The sequence below is a fragment of the Bidens hawaiensis genome, unplaced genomic scaffold (genome assembly GCF_021521415.1).
Source record: "Bidens hawaiensis isolate Kalapana, Puna unplaced genomic scaffold, B.hawaiensis_p1.1 tig00035563_1, whole genome shotgun sequence".
Taxonomy (NCBI): domain Eukaryota; kingdom Viridiplantae; phylum Streptophyta; class Magnoliopsida; order Asterales; family Asteraceae; genus Bidens; species Bidens hawaiensis.
This window is the reverse complement of record NW_027496195.1, coordinates 169,987-188,751: the sequence shown is the minus strand read 5'-3', so window position 1 is coordinate 188,751 and position 18,765 is coordinate 169,987. Positions and strand designations below refer to the sequence as shown.

The following is an 18,765-nucleotide window of genomic DNA, read 5'->3' as shown; positions in this document are numbered from 1 at the left end:
CGGAAATGTTCGTGAACTCCATCATCGTTGTCGCTTCGTACTGAACCATCATAGGCCTAATCCGTCGCTGCTCGTTCTTCTCCACCGTTGTTGGATACTGTGGCGGAACCCTGGGCGCTATAGTCATCGCCATCGTCATTGTCATCGCCACCAATTGAACTAGCAGCAATGGCAGCGTCAATTTGGTGGTTCAATTGTCAGATACTGTGTCGGATACTGTCGGATACCATTGTCGGATACTGTCAATTGAACCCCCCATGGTCGTTCTTCTCCACCATTGTTGGATACTGTGTCGGATACCAGGTTTGTCGCCGCTGCTGCTACTGGTTCAATTGGTGGCGATGACGATGATGATGGCGGCTAGGGTTCCGCCAAAGTATCCGACAACGGTGGAGAAGAACGAGCAGCGACGGATTAGGCATATGATAGTTCAGTAGGAAGCGACAACGACAATGGAATTCACGAACATTTTCGGCAAACCTGGTACGTTCGCCGACGAACTGAAGTAGTTTCCGCTAGTGGACTTCCAGTGGGGGTGAATGTCGCCGGCATTTAAAAGAAAAGAAAAAAGTTAAGAAAATTACAAAATTACCAAAGTACACTTGACTTAACTGATAAAATAGACGGAGTTAAAAAAAAGTACTAAAAATTCAAGTTTTTTGAAACTAAGGTAGTCATTTGCATAAAATAAAGTATAGGTACTAAAGTTGCATAGTTGGTCAAACCACAGATACCAAAATGACACTTAACTCATATATATATGTGTGTGTTTGTGTGTAAACGTGCTGTTGCACGGTTATAATCAAGAATACCAAGACAATCCGGAACACATACATGCGTGTTGTAGTATCACAAAAACTTGTTTATGGACTTGTGTACTCCAAAATAAAACTTGTTTGTTCCACTTTCTTTTGTTTACGTTCCTTATTCAAACAAACACAACTCCGTTTTGAACCAGTATTGGAACTCTTTCCTGTTTTTCTTTTTTACTTGAAAACACAACAAAAGTATACTGTTGTGAAGGAATGAGAGACATGGGCGAATATTGGTTCATTCGAGAGAAAATGTGTGACGGTTAGTGGTTTGCTCATATCTAACAAATAAGACATTAGATCGCATTCGAGAGAAACTAAACACTCGAAAAAAATCGATTTAAGAGATATTGTTGAGAACACCAAAATAATTACCATGCCTTTTTAGTTTTTATTTTTCTAGTTTTCTATATACTCTCTTTTATGTTTGTTTGTTTGTTTTTTTTATAGAAAACATGTGATTACTACTTAAAACCATTAATCAAATAATCTATTAGCTTTAAAAAATCCAATAACTTTTTTTTCGGAACGATAACTTTCTCGTGTACGGGCCACCGCACTTTTCAATTTTAGAGAGCCCGTTGCTCCACTCTGACCAGATTATACTGTCTTAACCGGTCGACACTAGATTTAGAGTTTGGCTTGGGCGTTCGCTTGGAAAACCATACTGCCAATTGCCACTTGATAGCCGTTGTGCCGTCGCAAAGGCTAAACTCTCTAGCATAACACATAATGAGACAAAAACCCAGATAAACTAAGAATTTAAACTTACAATCTCGCAATGACTAACTCAAAATAATTGACATAGTCCACATATAAATACAAGTAGAGATTTAAAAGATTCCAATAATTATCAATAGATTTCTTTCTTTCTTTCCTACACACCCATACTTTAAAAAAATGACCAAAGGGATCCCACTTCCAACAAGTTACATTCCAATCACAAAAAGTTGATCACATTAGATTTGATCTTCATCATGTACAATCTCCAAAATTACATATATACCCTTGACATTGAATTGCACCTTCTCTCCCACCTCACTTTGTCCTGTCTCTGCACAATTCCTTCTGCAAACAAACAAACAAAACACCATCACTTTTAAACACCAAACCTAACAATAATAATATTAACATTTAACAGATAACGTAAATCAAGTAACCTAACAATAATGGACTCTCGACCTACTCACAGAAGGAAGCTTTCAAATGTTAACAGCTTTACCGGTAAGAACGCTTACGACGGCGTCTTATCCGGCCGACGCCGGCCGAAGTACGACGGAGCTCCGGCGGTTAGAGTTGAAGAGTACCGTGAGATATTCAGTACCGGTGAAGGTGAGTCTTCTTCGATTCCGGTGCTTGACGTGTCGAGTTTGGAAGAATCGTGTGTCGGTTTGGATTCGGAAATCTGGAGTAGGAAGCCGGATTACGGTATGATTTTCGGTGGATTTCGTGATCAGGATATTGCTATTAGTTATGAACAACTGGTTGCTCGTGATAACGCTAGGTAATTAATTAATTAATTGTTTACTATTTCAATTTATTGTTTTGGTTCTTCCAATTACAGTAATGTGGTTCTTTTAGATCTAAACCCTAACTCCACTACTCCAGTCTTGTGCTCACTAGAGTTGGACTCATTAAGTACTTTACACGCACGCATTTCCATAAATGTTAGGCCACATTTTCGAGCAGACTCGTTCCCCGAGCATCTAGCAAGTCATACAATTTGGGTAGTTCGGATCGGGTAGAACAGGTTTTGGGTCAGGGAAGATTGGGTGTTTGTTTAAGACGTAGTTTAACGGTTCAGTTATAGGGTAGGAAATGTTATATTTGGGTGTACCTGATTAAATGCTTTTACACTATCCAGAGTAGCCTCCAATCCAACTTGCTGTCTGCTCAGAAACCAGAAGAAAAACACGTCTTTGTAGTTCATAGCTTCTTTAAGATTCGATAAAAAGACGAGTCCTTTTTCTTCTTTGGATGATGCATTTGTATTTGGAACATGATTTGAGACATAGGATTGTTTCTATTTTTGTTCTTGTTGATGATGATCAGCCTTGAGATTCTGCTGACATATTCCTATTTTAGCCATTTAGGTAGTTTCTACTTTTTCTCTAGATTATATGAGTTTTTGGAAAAAAAAAGTGAGCATGCTTCTTTGGAGTGTTTTTGCATGATGATATCATATTTATGATTTGGCAATGTAGGTGAGAATTTGATAGGAATAGTAACTTTTTGCGTTAGTGATTGATGCATGAACATTTGCGTGCTTGCACTTGCTCGTTGTAGCATTTCTTTATTGTACATTTGTAAAATTACTTTGTTCATGAGTGTATGAATATGCAATATCTGTTCTATTTGAGCTGGACAACCTTTCCTATAGTAATGTACGGCTAGGCATGTTACGACAATAAACAGTAGCTAAAACATAAAGGACTGTTCTGGCAAACATTCAAAGTGTAGGGACGAGAATGCTAACAAGTCCTGAACTTTCATAACCAAAGTCGTTAGCTTAACTGTGTAATTGAACTACCTAAGCAAGAATCTTGATTAGTTACACATGGACACATACTCTGTTCTAACGCTTCTTAGTTACTAGTTGTTCCCTAGCATGAACATTTTCAATAATTTTTTAAATATCTTAGGGTTTAAATTAGGAATATCTTCTTTTTTTAAGCTTACAACATCATTCAGCGTGGTAAATGACATGATTTTAAACAAGTAATTTCTATAGGTACAGAGATTTAATCATTAAATGTAGTCTTACTCTTTCTTATAACAGTTTTGCCACTGAACTCCAGTTGTTTTAACTTTTTTCTGTAAATGATATCGTTTGCAGGGCATGTGCTCCCTCATCAGCAAGCCAGAGCTCTCAAGATTTGGGTGATTTGTCTAATCAACCCTTGGATGCCTTGCAGCAGTTTCGTATGGCATATAACAAGATCAGCCAAAGGAATAAAAATGGGTTAGATGGGACAACACGGGTCACACAGTTGCCTGCTGTATCTGGATTTACTTGTTTCATGAACCAGTCAGCTTCTCAACCAAAGAAGGAAACCAAAAACCATAACTCATTTGCAACTGATAACATTCGTCCCAGTTTAAACTCTGGTGAGGGGGAGTTTACTGAAAAACAAGCTTCACAAAGGACTGTTGATCCTAGAAGTAGACATCAAGATGAATCTTTATCAGGTGAGAGAATGGCCAAGACTTTTGAGACTGATCTTCAAACACATCCCTCCAATGCATCATTATTGCCTGCAGCGTCTAAACCAAATAAGGAAACTGAGAGCCAAAAATCATCATCATTGCCTGCAGCGTCTCGACCAAATAAGGAAACCGAGAGCAGAAAATCATCATCATCACATGTAGCGTCTCAACCAAATAAAGAAACCGAGAGCCAAAAATCATCACCATTGCTTGCAGTATCTCAACCAAATAGAGAAACCGAGAGCCAAAAATCAGCAACATTGCCTGCAGTGTCTCAACCAAATAAGGCAACCGAGCGCCAAAAATCATCATCACCGCCTGCAGTGTCTCAACCAAATAAGGAAACCAAGAGCCAAAAATCATCGTCATCGTCATCGTCTGCAGTGTCACAACCAAATAAGGAAACCAAGAGCCATAATAAACCATCATTGCTTGCAGCTTCTCAGCCAAATATAGAAACTGAGAACCAAAACCCATATATTACAAGTAATATTCATCTCAGTGTGAACTCCAGCAAGGGGGATGTTCATGAGAAGCAAACTTCACAAAGTGCTGTGGAATCTGGAAGTAGATACGGTCAAGATGAATCTTTACCCGGTGATGGAATTTTCAAGACTTTTGAGGTTGATCTCATATCACATCCTTCCAAAGTATCATCACCACCCGCAGCTTCTCAACCAAAGAAGGAAACCGGAAACCAAAATCCTGTTGTAACTGATAATATTCATCCTAATGTGAGTACCACCAGCAAGGAGGATTTTCATGAGAAACGGACTTCACAAAGTGCTATTGAATTTACAAGTAGATATCAAGATGTATCTTTATCAGGTGACAACATTTTCAAGACTCTTGAGGCTGATCTCAAATCACATACCTCCAAAGTAACATCATCCACTGCAGCTTCTGAACCAAATAAGGAAACCGAGAGCCAAAAATCGCATGTAACAAATATCATTCACCCCAGTGTGAACTCCAACAAGCGAGATTTTCCTGAAAAACAAGATGAATCTCTATCAAGTGATAGAATTTTCAAGACTGAGTCTGACCTCGAACCAGATCCCACCAAAGTATCATCATCCACTGCAGCTTCTGAACCAGAGAAGGAAACCAAAAGCCAGAAATCATTTGTAACATATAATATTCATCCCAATGTGAACTCCAGCAAAGGGGGTTTTCATGAGAAACAGACTTCACAAAGTGCTGTCGAATCTAGAAATTTGGAGACTTTTGAGGCTGATCTCAAATTGCATCCCTCCAAAGTATCATCACCACCTGCAGCTTCTCAACCAAATAAGGTAACTGAGAGCCAAAAATCACATAAAACAAATAATATCCATCCCAGTGAGAACTCCAGCAAGGGGAATTTTCCTGAAAAACAAACTTCACAAAGCACTGTTGATTCTAGAAGTGCATACAGTCAAGATGAATCCACATCCGATGATAGAAATTTTAAGAAATTTCAGGCTGATCTGAGGTCACACCCCCCTAAATTAGCGTCAGCAACTAACTTAGATAGTCATAAAGATTATCAGAAGAGAACTACAGCTACATATGGAGAATCTCCTAATTGCTTTGATGAAGAGCTTGATGTCAATTCTGCAGCAGCTATCTCTGCAGCTGCTTTAAGAAAAGCTATAGAAAAGGCTCAGAAAAGTATACGGATTGCAAAAGAATCAGTCGGAAGGACAGGATTTTCAAGTAGAAGTTTCAAAGATGACTTGAAAGTTAAAGCTAAAGACAAAATGAAAGAAAGAGATCATAAGCATGAAAGTATGGCATTTTTCTCAGACTTTATGGATGGTGAGAAACTTTTTGGTGCTAAAAAGGCTACAAATGAACTACATGGAAAAATTCCAGAGTTAGGTAAGAACTCTGAGATACTTAAAAGGTCTCCTGTTGAACTAAAAGAAAACAAGGTAGTTTGCAATTCTAAAGACGTTGTTGGCAAAACAGAATCTGAATCGATTGAAAATAATACATATGAAGGTCCACAGGGCGTTGAGAAACCTGACGTTGAAAGCTGTGAAAAGAAACTAGGAGATACTGAATCTAACAACTTAACCGTGCATCAAAAGGTGGAAGATGACAAAGAAATACCTGTGAAGTCTGATGAAACTGGTCATGAGAAGAAATTTAGTGAAGAATCATTTGGGTTATCTGAAACTAAGAAGCAAGAGAATCTTGAACAAGAACATGATGAACAAGTGGGAAGTATAACGAATCAAGTTGAAGATGAGAAAGAAGTGAAAGAGGAAGAGGAAGAGGAAGAGGAAGAGGAAGAGGAGAGATTGTATGATGTTTGTGAGGTGGAAATGATTGAACATGCAGAAACTTATGATTGTAGCATTGAAACCAATGATTTGTCTCAAGAAGAGGATTATGAGAGAAAAGAGAAAGAAAATGACAAGGCAGAAGAAACATGGGAAAAGTTGGATAAGATTTCTGTACCAGAAACTTATGAGAAATCATCAATCGATTTTGATGATGCAGAAGAAAGTACGACTGCGATTGGGACAAGCCAAATTGTAAATGTCACAGAAGAGGCCTGCAAAGTTGACCAAAACGACAGCAATGTGGAACCAAGTCAACAGATTGATGATGTCAGCAGGAGCAGCAGTTCAGGTCATGAGTTCCAAGTGGAAGAGACCGTGACAACGGAAAATGAGAAGACCGAACACATTTCTTCAAATGAAACAGAAGACAAGGATGAGTGCGATGCAAATTCTGATGATCTCGCAAAGTGTGGCTTAGCTGACACGGATTTTGTACAAAACGATTGTAGCATAGAAACATATGATTTGTCTCAAAAAGAGGAATATGTAATCAAAGAGGAAGAAAATCACAAGGCAGAAGAAACATTGCAAAATTTGGATAAGATTCAGGCACCAGAAACTTATGAGAATCCATCAAGTGATTATAATGATGCAGAAGCAAGTGAGAGTGTGATTGGTGCAAGCAAAATTGTGGATGATACAGAAAAGGCCAGCAAAGTTGACCAAAATGACAACAATGTGGAATCAAGTCAAGAGATTGATGATGACAGCAACAGCAGCAGTTCAAGTCACGACTTCCTAGTGGAAGACGCGGAAGCATTAGAAAAAGAGATGATTGAGAGCATTTCTTCAGATGAAACAGAAGACAATGAGGATGAATGCGATGCAAATTGTGGTATATCTGATGTGGATTTTGTACAAAACAATGTACAATCTGAATCATCTTCAGACACAGTACTTGGTATGGAGATAGAAGTTAAAGAACACAAAGAAAGAGAAGAGACTGCTGGGAAAGAAGATAACCACCCCCAACAACCTCACGAAGAAATACCTGAAGCTACAACAAAAACGGAAACAGGTACACAACAAGAACCTGAGAATGCAAGCAGAGAATCCGAGCCAAGCAAGACAGAACAAGAGAGAATAAAATTAGCTGTAGATAGAGCAATTCGTGAGGCTCGGGAGCGTGCATTTGCTAAAGTTAGACAAAGAGTAATTTCCGAAACTCAAGAAAAGGTCACTAAGGCTTCTTCTGATAAAACTAGTGCACAAGCCAAGCTTAAAGCAGAACGAGCTGCAGTAGAGAGAGCCACTGCAGAGGCTAGACAACAGGCTTTAGAAAAAGCAGTTTCTCAGAAGCAAACGTCTGAGCCAAAAGTACAAGTTAAGGAGATTAACCAAACCACAAATGCTGAGTCAGCTTTGAGAAGCAAAGCAAAATTAGAAAAAGATAACAGGATTATGGAGCGTGCAGTATGTTTCTACCTTCTCGTCACTTGTCCATAACTCAACTACATCTTAGTCATTAATATCTTAAACATGTACTTGAATGTTCTCTTTTTCAGGCCAAAGCTCTTGCAGAAAAAGAGAAGCGCGATCTGCTTGCTCTTAGAGAACAAGCAGAGAGAAATGTAATCATCTTTCGAATCAAATTTTTATACCTATTAATGCAATCTTTATGTTCTTTACATTTTGGTATTTAACTGTAATTGCAGCGGTTAGCGGAGAATCTTGATGCTGATATCAAAAGGTGGTCAAGTGGGAAAGAAGGGAACTTGAGTGCACTGCTTTCAACTCTGCAATATGTATGTCTAAGCTTCTATATCTTCTAAGCTTCAATTTCGGTTGTACTAATAACTTCAATTCCAGATCCTTGGAGCTGAGAGTGGTTGGCAACCAGTGTCACTGACCGATATCATAACCACTAGTGCGGTCAAGAAAGCTTACCGAAAGGCGACCCTGTGTGTGCATCCCGACAAGCTTCAACAAAGGGGTGCAACCATTCAGCAGAAGTATATATGTGAAAAGGTTTTTGATCTTCTAAAGGTATGCAAATAATATACCAAATATCTTCTCCTAGGGGTGAGCAATTCCTGGATGGTTAACCGAAACCCGACGAAACCAAACCAAAATTAACCGAAAACAGGTTGTCGGTTTTTTTTCACCCTCCGTTAACCAAAATTAACCGAACCTAACCATTCATATTTTCATATATTTCTAGCTTTTAAAACTCCATTTCATGTATTTCATGTTTTTATAATTCATACCTCCACTTTATGCATGCATTTCTAAGCAAAAATTTTAACCGAAAATTTAGTTTTAGTTATTAACCGAAATTAACTGAATCAAACCAAAAACCAAGAAATGAACCAAATAAACCGAACCGATTAATCGAAAACCAATTGACTAATAAAATAGATTAACCGGTGCCCTCGGTTTCAGTTTCGGTTTAGGCTAATAACCAATCCGTGCACGCCCCTAAATTATCTCCTTTCTTTGCCTCTCTCTTTCTCTCTTATTTATTTATTTTTTGTAACTTTGATATTAATTAAATTTTGATATGTTATCATCAACAGGCAGCTTGGAACAGATTCAACTCAGAGGAACGATAACAGCATCAGCAGCCTTGAGCCTTATTTAATCTTTTCAAGAATCATATTAAGCTTGTTCAGTATATATCTATTTAAAAAACCCATTAAAAAAAAAAAGAAGTGGAGGGTAAAAGCGTCTTTCTGCTACCTCGTTTATAAGGTTGTAAGTTGTAACCAACCCCCCATCCATTACAATTACATTATCTTCTTCATTCTTCATTATCTCTCTCACCCACAGAGAAGAGAAATGGCAATAACCCTATCCAACTCCTTCCTCCATAGAAACTCACCTCCACCGCCATCCATCCAAAAGGTCTAAACTAAACCCTTTACTTATCCTTATTTACAAAACTAACCCTTTACTTTTCTTTTCTTTCACCAGGTTGTCAAATCCATATCCCCCAATCAGCCGCGGTACAGTTGCCGGAAGAAGGACATCCATCCGGAATTCTACGAGGACGCCAAGGTGTACTGCAGCGGAGAGCACGTGCTGACCACCGGCGGCACTAAAAAGGAGTACGTGGTGGATGTGTGGTCGGGCAACCACCCGTTCTACCTAGGCAGTCGGTCGGCTAACCTCATCGATGCTGACCAGGTAGAGAAGTTCAGGAAGAAGTTCGGTGGGTTGGATCAGTTTATGCAGATTCCGACCTTGAAAGGTGAGATTATTATTCCGCCTAAACGGAAAGCACCCGGTAAAGGCAAGAAGAAATAGAAATAATTTGATGAATTATTTCTGTGTGGTGTTGTTTAATTTCATGAATTAATTGGTCTTTGATTATATGTTTTTGCGTAATTTGTGAATTTGTTGGTTAATCTACCATTTTGGTTTTCCCATAATTAGCCATGAGGCGAGACTCCTGCCTGAAACTGAGACCTTTATTCAGCACAATATTCATTTCGTCCTAGGGGTGTTCTTTGGGCTCATTTTTCAGACTTTTGGGTCGGGTTGTTCGGGTTTTTGTTTTAGGGAAAGTGACCCGATAACCGATACATTTAAATTCCGCTTGGTAGGGTTCGGTTTATCCAGGTTCGGGTTAGTTTGGTTTTCGAGTTTAAATGTAAACTGAAAAAAAAATGTTTTTACCATTTAAGGTTCGGGTGGCTTCGGTATTCAGATACGGGTAAAAAACACCTATTGCTGCCTATTATTGACAATTCAACACCCGAGTAATTCTCAACTCAACTCAGTATCTCATTTTATTATTTTTTATTCTTTCTATCTATGGGTGTGGTACGTGTGTAAACGAGGCGAGTTTGGGCCTGACTATGCTTAATCTCAGCTCGTTTTGACTTACAAAAGTTTGAGTGCGGCTCGTGAGTTGTTTTTTCATGTTCGAGCTTGGATCAGGTAGTTTATTATTTGTCAATCATATGTTGAAAAAGGCTTGAACGAACCTAAGCTCAGGTCTGGTTTGTGTGAAGTACCTTAAACGAGCCTAAGCTCGATTCAAACTTGACAGTGTATTGTGAAATTAATACATAAAAGTTCAAAATAGTTGGAATTTAAAAATGTACATGTCTTGTTAAGGCTCGACCAGTCTAAACGATCTCATACAAGGCTTGAGCTTGCGCTTGATAACTAGCTTTAATTGAGTATCAGGCTCAATAGGCTCGGCTCGTTTCAAGCTATTTATGATCCAATCTCAAGTGGCTCGTCTCATGTGCACCCCTTTTGTTTGAGCTCACACATGAATAAATGCTCAATTTGGCTGGCATTTTATGTGGGCCATTTTAATTTAAGCTTTTTACATAATTAAAGAGCATGTTTGGGATTGAGTTTGAAAAGTGTTTATTGGTTTATTGGCTTTTTCAAAAAGTTATTTTGAAAAGCCAGAATTTGAGGCTTTTGAAAAGCTGTTTTTTAACCCTTTTAAAAAGCTAAAATAAGAAAGCTTTTTGTGATTGCCAAATATATTTTAATTTATTGGTTTTTGAAAATACCAATTAGCTAATAAGTATTTTTCAAACTCAATCCTAAACATGTTTCAAGTCAATATTCGAACCCATATCAACTCTGAAAATTTTCTATAATAACAATAAGCTCAAGTTTATTTGACGTTTGGGTTCTCTTCGAGCTAATTTCAAATGAGTTACATGTCACGGACTATTTGAACGAAGGCAGTTGTTTATTTTATATTTCATAATCCAAAAACCATTTGTCAAGGCGATTTAATCAGTTTGGTAAGAGGTACCATACAATAAGATGGTTATATTATATCATGCTGAATTGGAAGTTTATGGTATGAGCAAGGAAATGGAATGGATTATTAGCATTCCATTGTCTTATTTGGTTACCATGTAAAATTAAAATGAATCATTACATTATGTTGTTTGGCAGACAAAAGAATAAAATAAAATTGGTGGTGATTCGAGGTGTGGTGGTTTAGGGGTAGTGGTGGGTGGAGACGATGATGATCGGTGACGGCGATGCTGGGCGGTGGTGAGTGGCAGCAATGGTTAGAGGCAACAACGGTGGTGGGTGGCAGCAATGGTCGGAGGCGGTAGCGGTGGTGGAGGGTGGTGGTGTACAGTGGGTGGCGGCGATGATCGATGGTAGTGACGGTCAGAGGTGGCATTGAGCGGTGGTGGTGGTGGGTTGTGGCGATAGGTGGTAGCGATGGTCGAAGGTGGCGGGGTCGGTGGTGGCGGCAGGTAGTGGTTAGAGGGTGGTGGAGGTGATATAGGGTGAAAAATGGAATGGAATGAAAAAAAAAACAAGGGTGGTGGATAGGGGTGCAAACGAGCCGAGCTGCTCCCGAGCTACTCGAGATCGGCTCGTTAAAAAGCTCGATCGAGCCGAGCTTAATCGAGCCCGAGCCCGAGCTCAAGCCTAAAAGTAAGTTCGTTTAATAAACGAGCCCGAGCCCGAGCTTCACTTATCGAGCTCGAGCCGGCTCGCGAGCCTGAACGAGCTTGCTATTTATATAATTTTTTAAAATATATATTTAATAATTATTAATTAATATATATAATGTTATGAAAAAATAATTAAAAATAACTAAATAATATATATTATTTTATACATAAAATTATAATAGAAAAAAAATATATAAAAATCATTATAATTATATAAAAAAATAATTGATATATAGTAAACGAGTCGAGCCCGAGCCGAGTTCGAGCTTGAAAATCTACTCACAAGCCGAGCTCGAGCTCGAGCCATGTACAAGTTAAACGAGCCGAGCTCGAGCCTAGTCGAGCTCGGGCTCGGCTCGGCTCGTTTGCACCCCTAGTGGTGGATTGAATGAATTTGGAGTGTTTTAAAAGGAATGACGTAGATAATGAATCATTTCATTCAATTAACCAACCAAACACTATTTTTTTAATTCCTTAGCAATGATCCATTCCATTCTGTCTTCCATTACTACATACCAAACACTCTCAAAGGGTGTTCACATCCTATTTTATAGTTTTTAGGTCAAATTTTGTGTCAAACTATTAGTGACGGTGTTTGGTCACTCCAACCAAACGTTAAACATTAAAACTAAACACTTACTAACGGTTTGATTTCGGTTAATTTTACATATTAGATCTTGGTGTTATACAAACAATCATACAACATAAAATGAAAACTAAAGGTTGTTCAATCTGTATAAAACTAGGGGTTTTCTTTGCGTAACTAGATATTAATCCTCACACATCGTTAGGCCGTTCCATGGAAGAATTATCTATATATTGATATTTAAGCAACAGAATTTAAAAATACATAGTTAAGTACTCATTTGCCATTCCTGCTTTGGTGGGGTCGTCAGAAGTTTTACCTTAGGTTCTCCTAAGTGTTTTGCCTGTTTAACGTTGGCTTCGAATCCCAGTCACGTGTTCTTTGGTTTAAGCCTCCATTAGGTAAATTAAGCCTCACGACATTGGACCCCTTATGAGGGTTTTCCAAGAGTTTGTCTGTTTTGGTCGTAAAAAAATTAATAAGGTACTTATTCCATTCTTAAACAAGAGTTACATATTTACTGTGGATTATAAAGTAGGCAAGTAGCATTCATATAACATAAGACTCGATATTAAAAAAGAAATCGAATAGTAGTTAAAAAGAAATCGAATAGTAGCTATTTCATTGATGGGAAAAGTTAAAATACAAAGGACAATAAAAATAAGAAGGGTGAGAAGTTAGTTAATCCATTGATCTTATATTTCAATGGTGGGGATTAATTTAAGAAAATAAATTGATAAGAATAACATAAAGGTAATAACTCACTTTTGTTGACGTTCTCTTTCCACATGCAAGGCACATGTCAATTCCCCCATAATTTTAAAACGTTCATAACATGCAACACTATTTTTTTTTAAAAATTTCACCATAATAACAAGCGTTTTTTATCTTTAATATGAGTGTCATATTGTTATATAAAAATGAAAAAAATTAGTGGGTTTTTTTACATTGTGTTATTGGTTGTTTATTATGATTTTTAATTGGGTTTTCCTATGCATTGTGTTATATATTTTGATCATTGTGTTATCAATTGATACTCATATTAAAGATAAAAATTAAAACAAAGATTACGTCATTGTGTCTTTGTGCTCATCATTGTCTTTCTACTTATCATTGTGTTTTAGTCATTGTGTATTACGTTCATGTCATTGCGTAATATGTAGTTTCCATTGTGTTTTAGGGTTCAAGTTATTGTGTTATATGTATTTACCATTGTGTTTTACGTTTCAGGTCATTGTGTTATATGTATTCATTATTGTGTTTTATGTATTAGATAATTTGTTGTTATTTTATCGTTATATTTAGGTATTATTATTACACAACCGTATTATTAGCGTTTAAAAAAACACAATCATGATTTGAAAGACATAATGACGAAAAAAATACAATGACAAACAGAAAAACACAATGATGAAAAGACACAAAAACATAGTGACGTAATTTTTTTTTAATTTTTATATAACAAAGTCATACTCATATTAAAGATAAAAAACGCTTGTTATTATGGTGAAATTTTTTAAAACAAATAATGTTGCATGAAAAAGTTAAGTACGTTTTAAAATGATGGGGGAATTGACATGTGACTTGTATGTAAAAAGAGAAAATATGTAGTATTACTTTTATACCTTTTTACCTTTGGTCCCCACTTGACATATTTCAATCAACTATAGCTTCTCATACTTCTCACTTTTGTTGACATTTGTAGAATAACTCAACCCTTTCATTGATATGGTCTATAAAGTTCAATTAGCGCAACTTTAACCAATTCATTCAACGAGATTTAAAATTTTTCAAAACTAACTTGTAAAGAAAACTAAATAAATTATCACGAAACCAAACCAATACCGGTTTGGACGATTTCATGTCTAAAACCTTTAATTGAAAGTTCATAAAATATCAACAGTCAATGGTCAATAATTTAAGTGATCGGCAGGATGAACCTGCAAAAGTGCAAATCAGTATTTCAACATGAAAGGAACCTCAAGATGGGTCGATGTCAAAGCAAAATCCAACGGAGAATCATTAGATAGTCAACCATAGTGGACGCAGGAACCTCCGATTTTGTAATGAAACGTCATTAACCAATTATATATATATAAAAATTGTACAACCACTTCTATATATATATATATATATATATAGTTGCACTTGTAAAATACAATTTTATTTTCTTATTTTAATTTCAAACTGCTGTGCTTTTACTTAACAGCTTGGACAATACAAAATCCATAATTATATTTGTGTCATGTTTGAAGTCATTTGAAGAGTTAAAGCCCTTAGTAGCTTATTTGATGTGGTTAGTGGATAATTAAATCAACTAATGCATAAGACCAATTAAGGGGCTTTTGGCTTAGTAGTATTAGTATAGACTATAGAGAGTCTTGCGCTTACTTAAATGTTGAGGGTTCGAGTCCTGTAATATAAAGAAATGTGTAAGATTAGTAGATGTGCGACTTACGTGTTTAAATTTAAAAATAATCGATATCTATCAGAGTTAAAAAAGTTTAAAAAGAGCTAGTAGAGGGAGAAGGTGATAGGTTAATAATTCGGTTTATATAAAATTATTTAAATTATATATAAATATATATAGAGTTAGGTTTGAATAAAAACCCACTTGAGTTGTGAAAACTCTAGAAATTCATTCTCAATAACATGTTTTTAATTAAAGATTAAATCTGGTGGTTAACAATTAAAGTTAATAAAAAAAATATAAAAGTTAATTTACATTTTCTCTTTCCTGAAAACATATATAAAAATTAGTAACAAAATATAAAAAAAAATAGCAAAACATTTTTTTTATGTTTTCGATGTTTGTATTAAATGTAACAACATATATTACATGTAACAAAAAAAAAGAAAAAGAAAAAGAAAACGATGTTACATAGGGTTTTCACGGATTTTCACAACTCAAATGGGTTTTCATATTAAAAGGGAATTTATTTCCCCTCACATATTTACTATTTAATTTCCTATTCACTATTTTTTTTTTGCATAGATGGTTTTTTCCTTTTATTTTACTTTTTGTTTCAACTAATTATAATATTTAACAAACTATATTTCTAAACCTTTAACAACAGTATAGGTTGATACACCATTAGATGGTTTTATTCTCTTTATTTTACTTTTTGTTTCAACTAATTATAATATTTAACAAACTATATTTCTAAACCTTAAACAACAGTATAGATTGATACACCATTAGATGGTTTTTATTCCCTTATTTTACTTTTTATTTCAACTAATTATAATATTTAACAAACTATATTTCTAAACCTTAAACTTAGGCAAGTGTCGGCTTTACATATTTTACTTGTTGGTTAAAATTTTCTTAAACTTTGTTTTCGTACTTATTATGGTTGGTCTTTAAAATGACCGAAACTTTTTTCATGATATAAAATTATCCCGTCGGCACATGTTTTTATATCCGCGTTTCGACGTTTGGTACCACGTCGTTAAAATATGATTTTTTGGCTTACTAATTCATGTCTATCAATTTGTGCTGGTACTGCCAATACTGACCGAATTTGCATTGGCTTGCAACTGTAACATACGGGTGCTTTTGTTCCACATATGATAATTTGTTGTATTTTGGCATCGACGGGCTTATTTCTTTTGTTTACTTTCGATGTCGTAACCTGATTGATGTTCAGGTATTTTGTATATATATTAGTGTGTTAATTATGTAGTTTTGTTTAGTATATTGTTAGAACTTTGGTATTTCATACGTGCTTTTGTACTTCAGGTCATTGATCATTAAAGATGCTAAATTGGAGACTTGTACAAGCATGGAATGATATATCGGGAATACCGGAGCATAAATTGAAGTCTTAGGAAGTGTTAGAAGGATTCGGGAGGAGTTTGGATGAGAAACCTAAAGCCGATGCAAAAACTGAACAAGATGGGTTCACAAAAAGCGATCAGGAAGTAAAATGAGCATATCCTGGGCTAGAAAATGAGTTACGGAACCCATAATATATGAATTTTGGGTTTCTCGACAAGAGGAATCCAAAAATGAGGTTATCTACCATCGCGTAGCCCGATGGGATGGTCATATGACCATCGCGCTACTTGATGGTCCCCATAGTCGGGAAAGTTAGGGTTTGATGTTTTATTTCGTTTTGACGACCCTAGAGGAGATCATTGACTTTCCAGGCGATTTTTAGAGCATCAAGGAGGAGAACCATCACTTCCAATCATCTCAAGGCCATAGATATGATCCATAACATCATAACTGAAGCCCGAGAGATGCCGAGACGCGGCTAGATCCTTCGAGTCATACCTGGGATGTATAGTTTGTAATCTTTCAGTTTATTTCGCATGTACTAGAACAACTATTTGTAATTGTTTTGTTGTTAATCTATGAGTATTGATGTTTAGTATGTTCGTATAATCAGTCGGTTTAGGTTTATTTCGATCTGAACGATTAGGTTGTCGATTGCTATAATAATTGCTCGTAGGATTGTCTTAACCTGTTAATTGCAAGAAAGCATATGTTTGCCCTTAGTTGAGTCACACTGGAAGGGACCGTTTGATAACCAGTGCCGTGTGTTAGCGAGCGTGGATGCCTAAGGTTTGACCGGTTAGTCAGTCTGTAGTTGACACAAGATAGTTTATTTGTTAAGTGTATGAGTTTGCTGTTAGGTTGCTTACTTGGATTCCCAGGTGTGATTTGCTTTGTCTGATTGATTAAATACTTGATTACTTGTTTGATTATTATAAAACTCAATTTCATTTGCTAGTGTGATCAGCACTTTGATAGAATTCACTTCATAATGTTAGGAATCGATTTCACTGCACACTGACCACATACTCCTCGTGGTTCGACACCCTACTTACCCTAACTAGTTTAAGGTGATTAGTACACTGATTTAATAGTTTTTGACTAGATAGCGACAATCTAGCATCAAAATGGCGCCGTTGTCGTGGAGTTAGTGCGCTTAGTGTTTTTGTGTTAATTGATTTCTTTATTTAAATTAGTTTAATTTAGTTGTTATTTTTATTTTTAGTTTAGTTTTATTTTCCCATTTTACGCGGGGTGTGTTCTTTGTACAGGTAACAGGTTTATGCACACCCGCCATTCAAGAAGAAATTCTTCGCTGATTTACGAGCCAGAAATCGAACGGTTAGCTCGGCAGAACCGAGCTCAGATCAGACAGTCAGACATGGAAGGTCAGAACCAGAACCAGAATCAAAATCCAAACCAACCACCCGACATCAATGTTTTCCAACCCGAGCCCAATCCACCAAATAATGACCTACCATCACCAATAAATACCAATCCACAACCACAAAATTCAGCCCGATAATCCAGAAACCGAAACAGAAACCTTGACAGACCCGGGCCATCAGCCCCGAACAATACCCCTCGTCACCGAAAGCCGATTATATGGGATTTTGATCATGTTAGTATTCATACTGAAGACGAAGAAAAAGGAGATGAGGAGGAACAGGAACCGAGGAATGATGGTAGTAACAGGGATGATTGGAGGATAAGAGGGAATGACGGGTTTGAGCCGAGAAATAATGACGCGAGTTTGCGTGTTGAAGAGATTGAAGAGGTTGAGGAACCGGTTAGGGAGAGAGGTAACAGTTGGAGGAACAGAAATCCCGATCGAGGAGGTATTCGCAGATATCGGGAGGAACGAAGACAGCCGATTCAGGTTAACCGGGGAGGTTTTGAGAAACCGAGAGCCAGACGAAGGAATTATGGGCTCCCTGCTCAAGGTGTTAACAGTCGGTTCAGACCGGCTATTTCAGATGGTGCCTCACCGATTGTCCCACAGTTACACGTACAGGGACAACCGACATTTAAATCCCGTCCGTCCTATATCAACATAGTTTCCCATTTTCACGAACTGGGATCTGAAGACATGTATTCACATCTGTCAGACTTTTCAGCTATTTGCGGGTCTATCACTGATGGTACATATGATCAGGACGAGGTTCGGTTGCGGTTGTTCCAGTTTTCACTAAAAAACAAAGAAAAACACTGGTTCAACTCGCTACCGATGCACAGTATTGAGAGCTGGGCTGAGATGCAGCAGGTTTTCCTTAACGAGTACTATTCGCAGTCGAAGACTAATGAGGCCCGGATGGAGATTCGACATTTTTCACAGTTACCGGGTGAGTTATTTCATGAGGCCTTTACTCATTATAAGGAGATGATTAGGAAGTGCCCGCACTATCAGATTGAGTTGTGAGAGTTGGTTAAGTGCTTTGTTGATGAGTTGACTTATGAAGACAGAAAATATTTGAAATCATCGTGTAATGGTATGTTATTGAATCAACCTGAAGAGGACGATTGGGATTTTCTTGAGTTGATGTGTGAGGATTCCAAGTCAGAAGCATCTGCTGAACGAAGACGAAAAGTTGGGGTCACCAGATCGGTTAAATCAGCCTCGAGTGAGTCAAATAGAATTCCAGAGTTGGAACGAGAA

General features: G+C 37.0%; 1 protein-coding gene and 1 pseudogene across 1 annotated transcript; both read left to right on the top strand.

The window, feature by feature from the left end:
* Positions 1-1,981: 1,981 nt before the first annotated feature.
* Positions 1,982-8,971, top strand: LOC143587559 (uncharacterized). Its single transcript, XM_077068819.1, has 6 exons — positions 1,982-2,316; positions 3,649-7,765; positions 7,858-7,923; positions 8,008-8,097; positions 8,162-8,338; positions 8,869-8,971. The coding sequence occupies exons 1-6, from the start codon at positions 1,982-1,984 to the stop codon at positions 8,902-8,904; spliced, it is 4,821 nt and encodes a 1,606-aa protein (XP_076924934.1). The 3' UTR covers positions 8,905-8,971.
* Positions 8,972-9,130: 159 nt separating this feature from the next.
* Positions 9,131-9,598, top strand: LOC143587567 (large ribosomal subunit protein bL31c pseudogene; annotated as a pseudogene).
* The last annotated feature ends 9,167 nt before the right edge of the window (positions 9,599-18,765 follow it).

Excerpts from the sequence above, each read along its gene's own strand:
- LOC143587559 (XM_077068819.1), top strand. The coding sequence starts at position 1,982 with ATGGACTCTCGACCTACTCACAGAAGGAAGCTTTCAAATGTTAACAGC. Across the intron at positions 8,098-8,161 it reads TGCTTTCAACTCTGCAATAT|ATCCTTGGAGCTGAGAGTGG; the intron begins GTATGTCTAAGC and ends CTTCAATTCCAG. Across the intron at positions 8,339-8,868 it reads AGGTTTTTGATCTTCTAAAG|GCAGCTTGGAACAGATTCAA; the intron begins GTATGCAAATAA and ends TATCATCAACAG.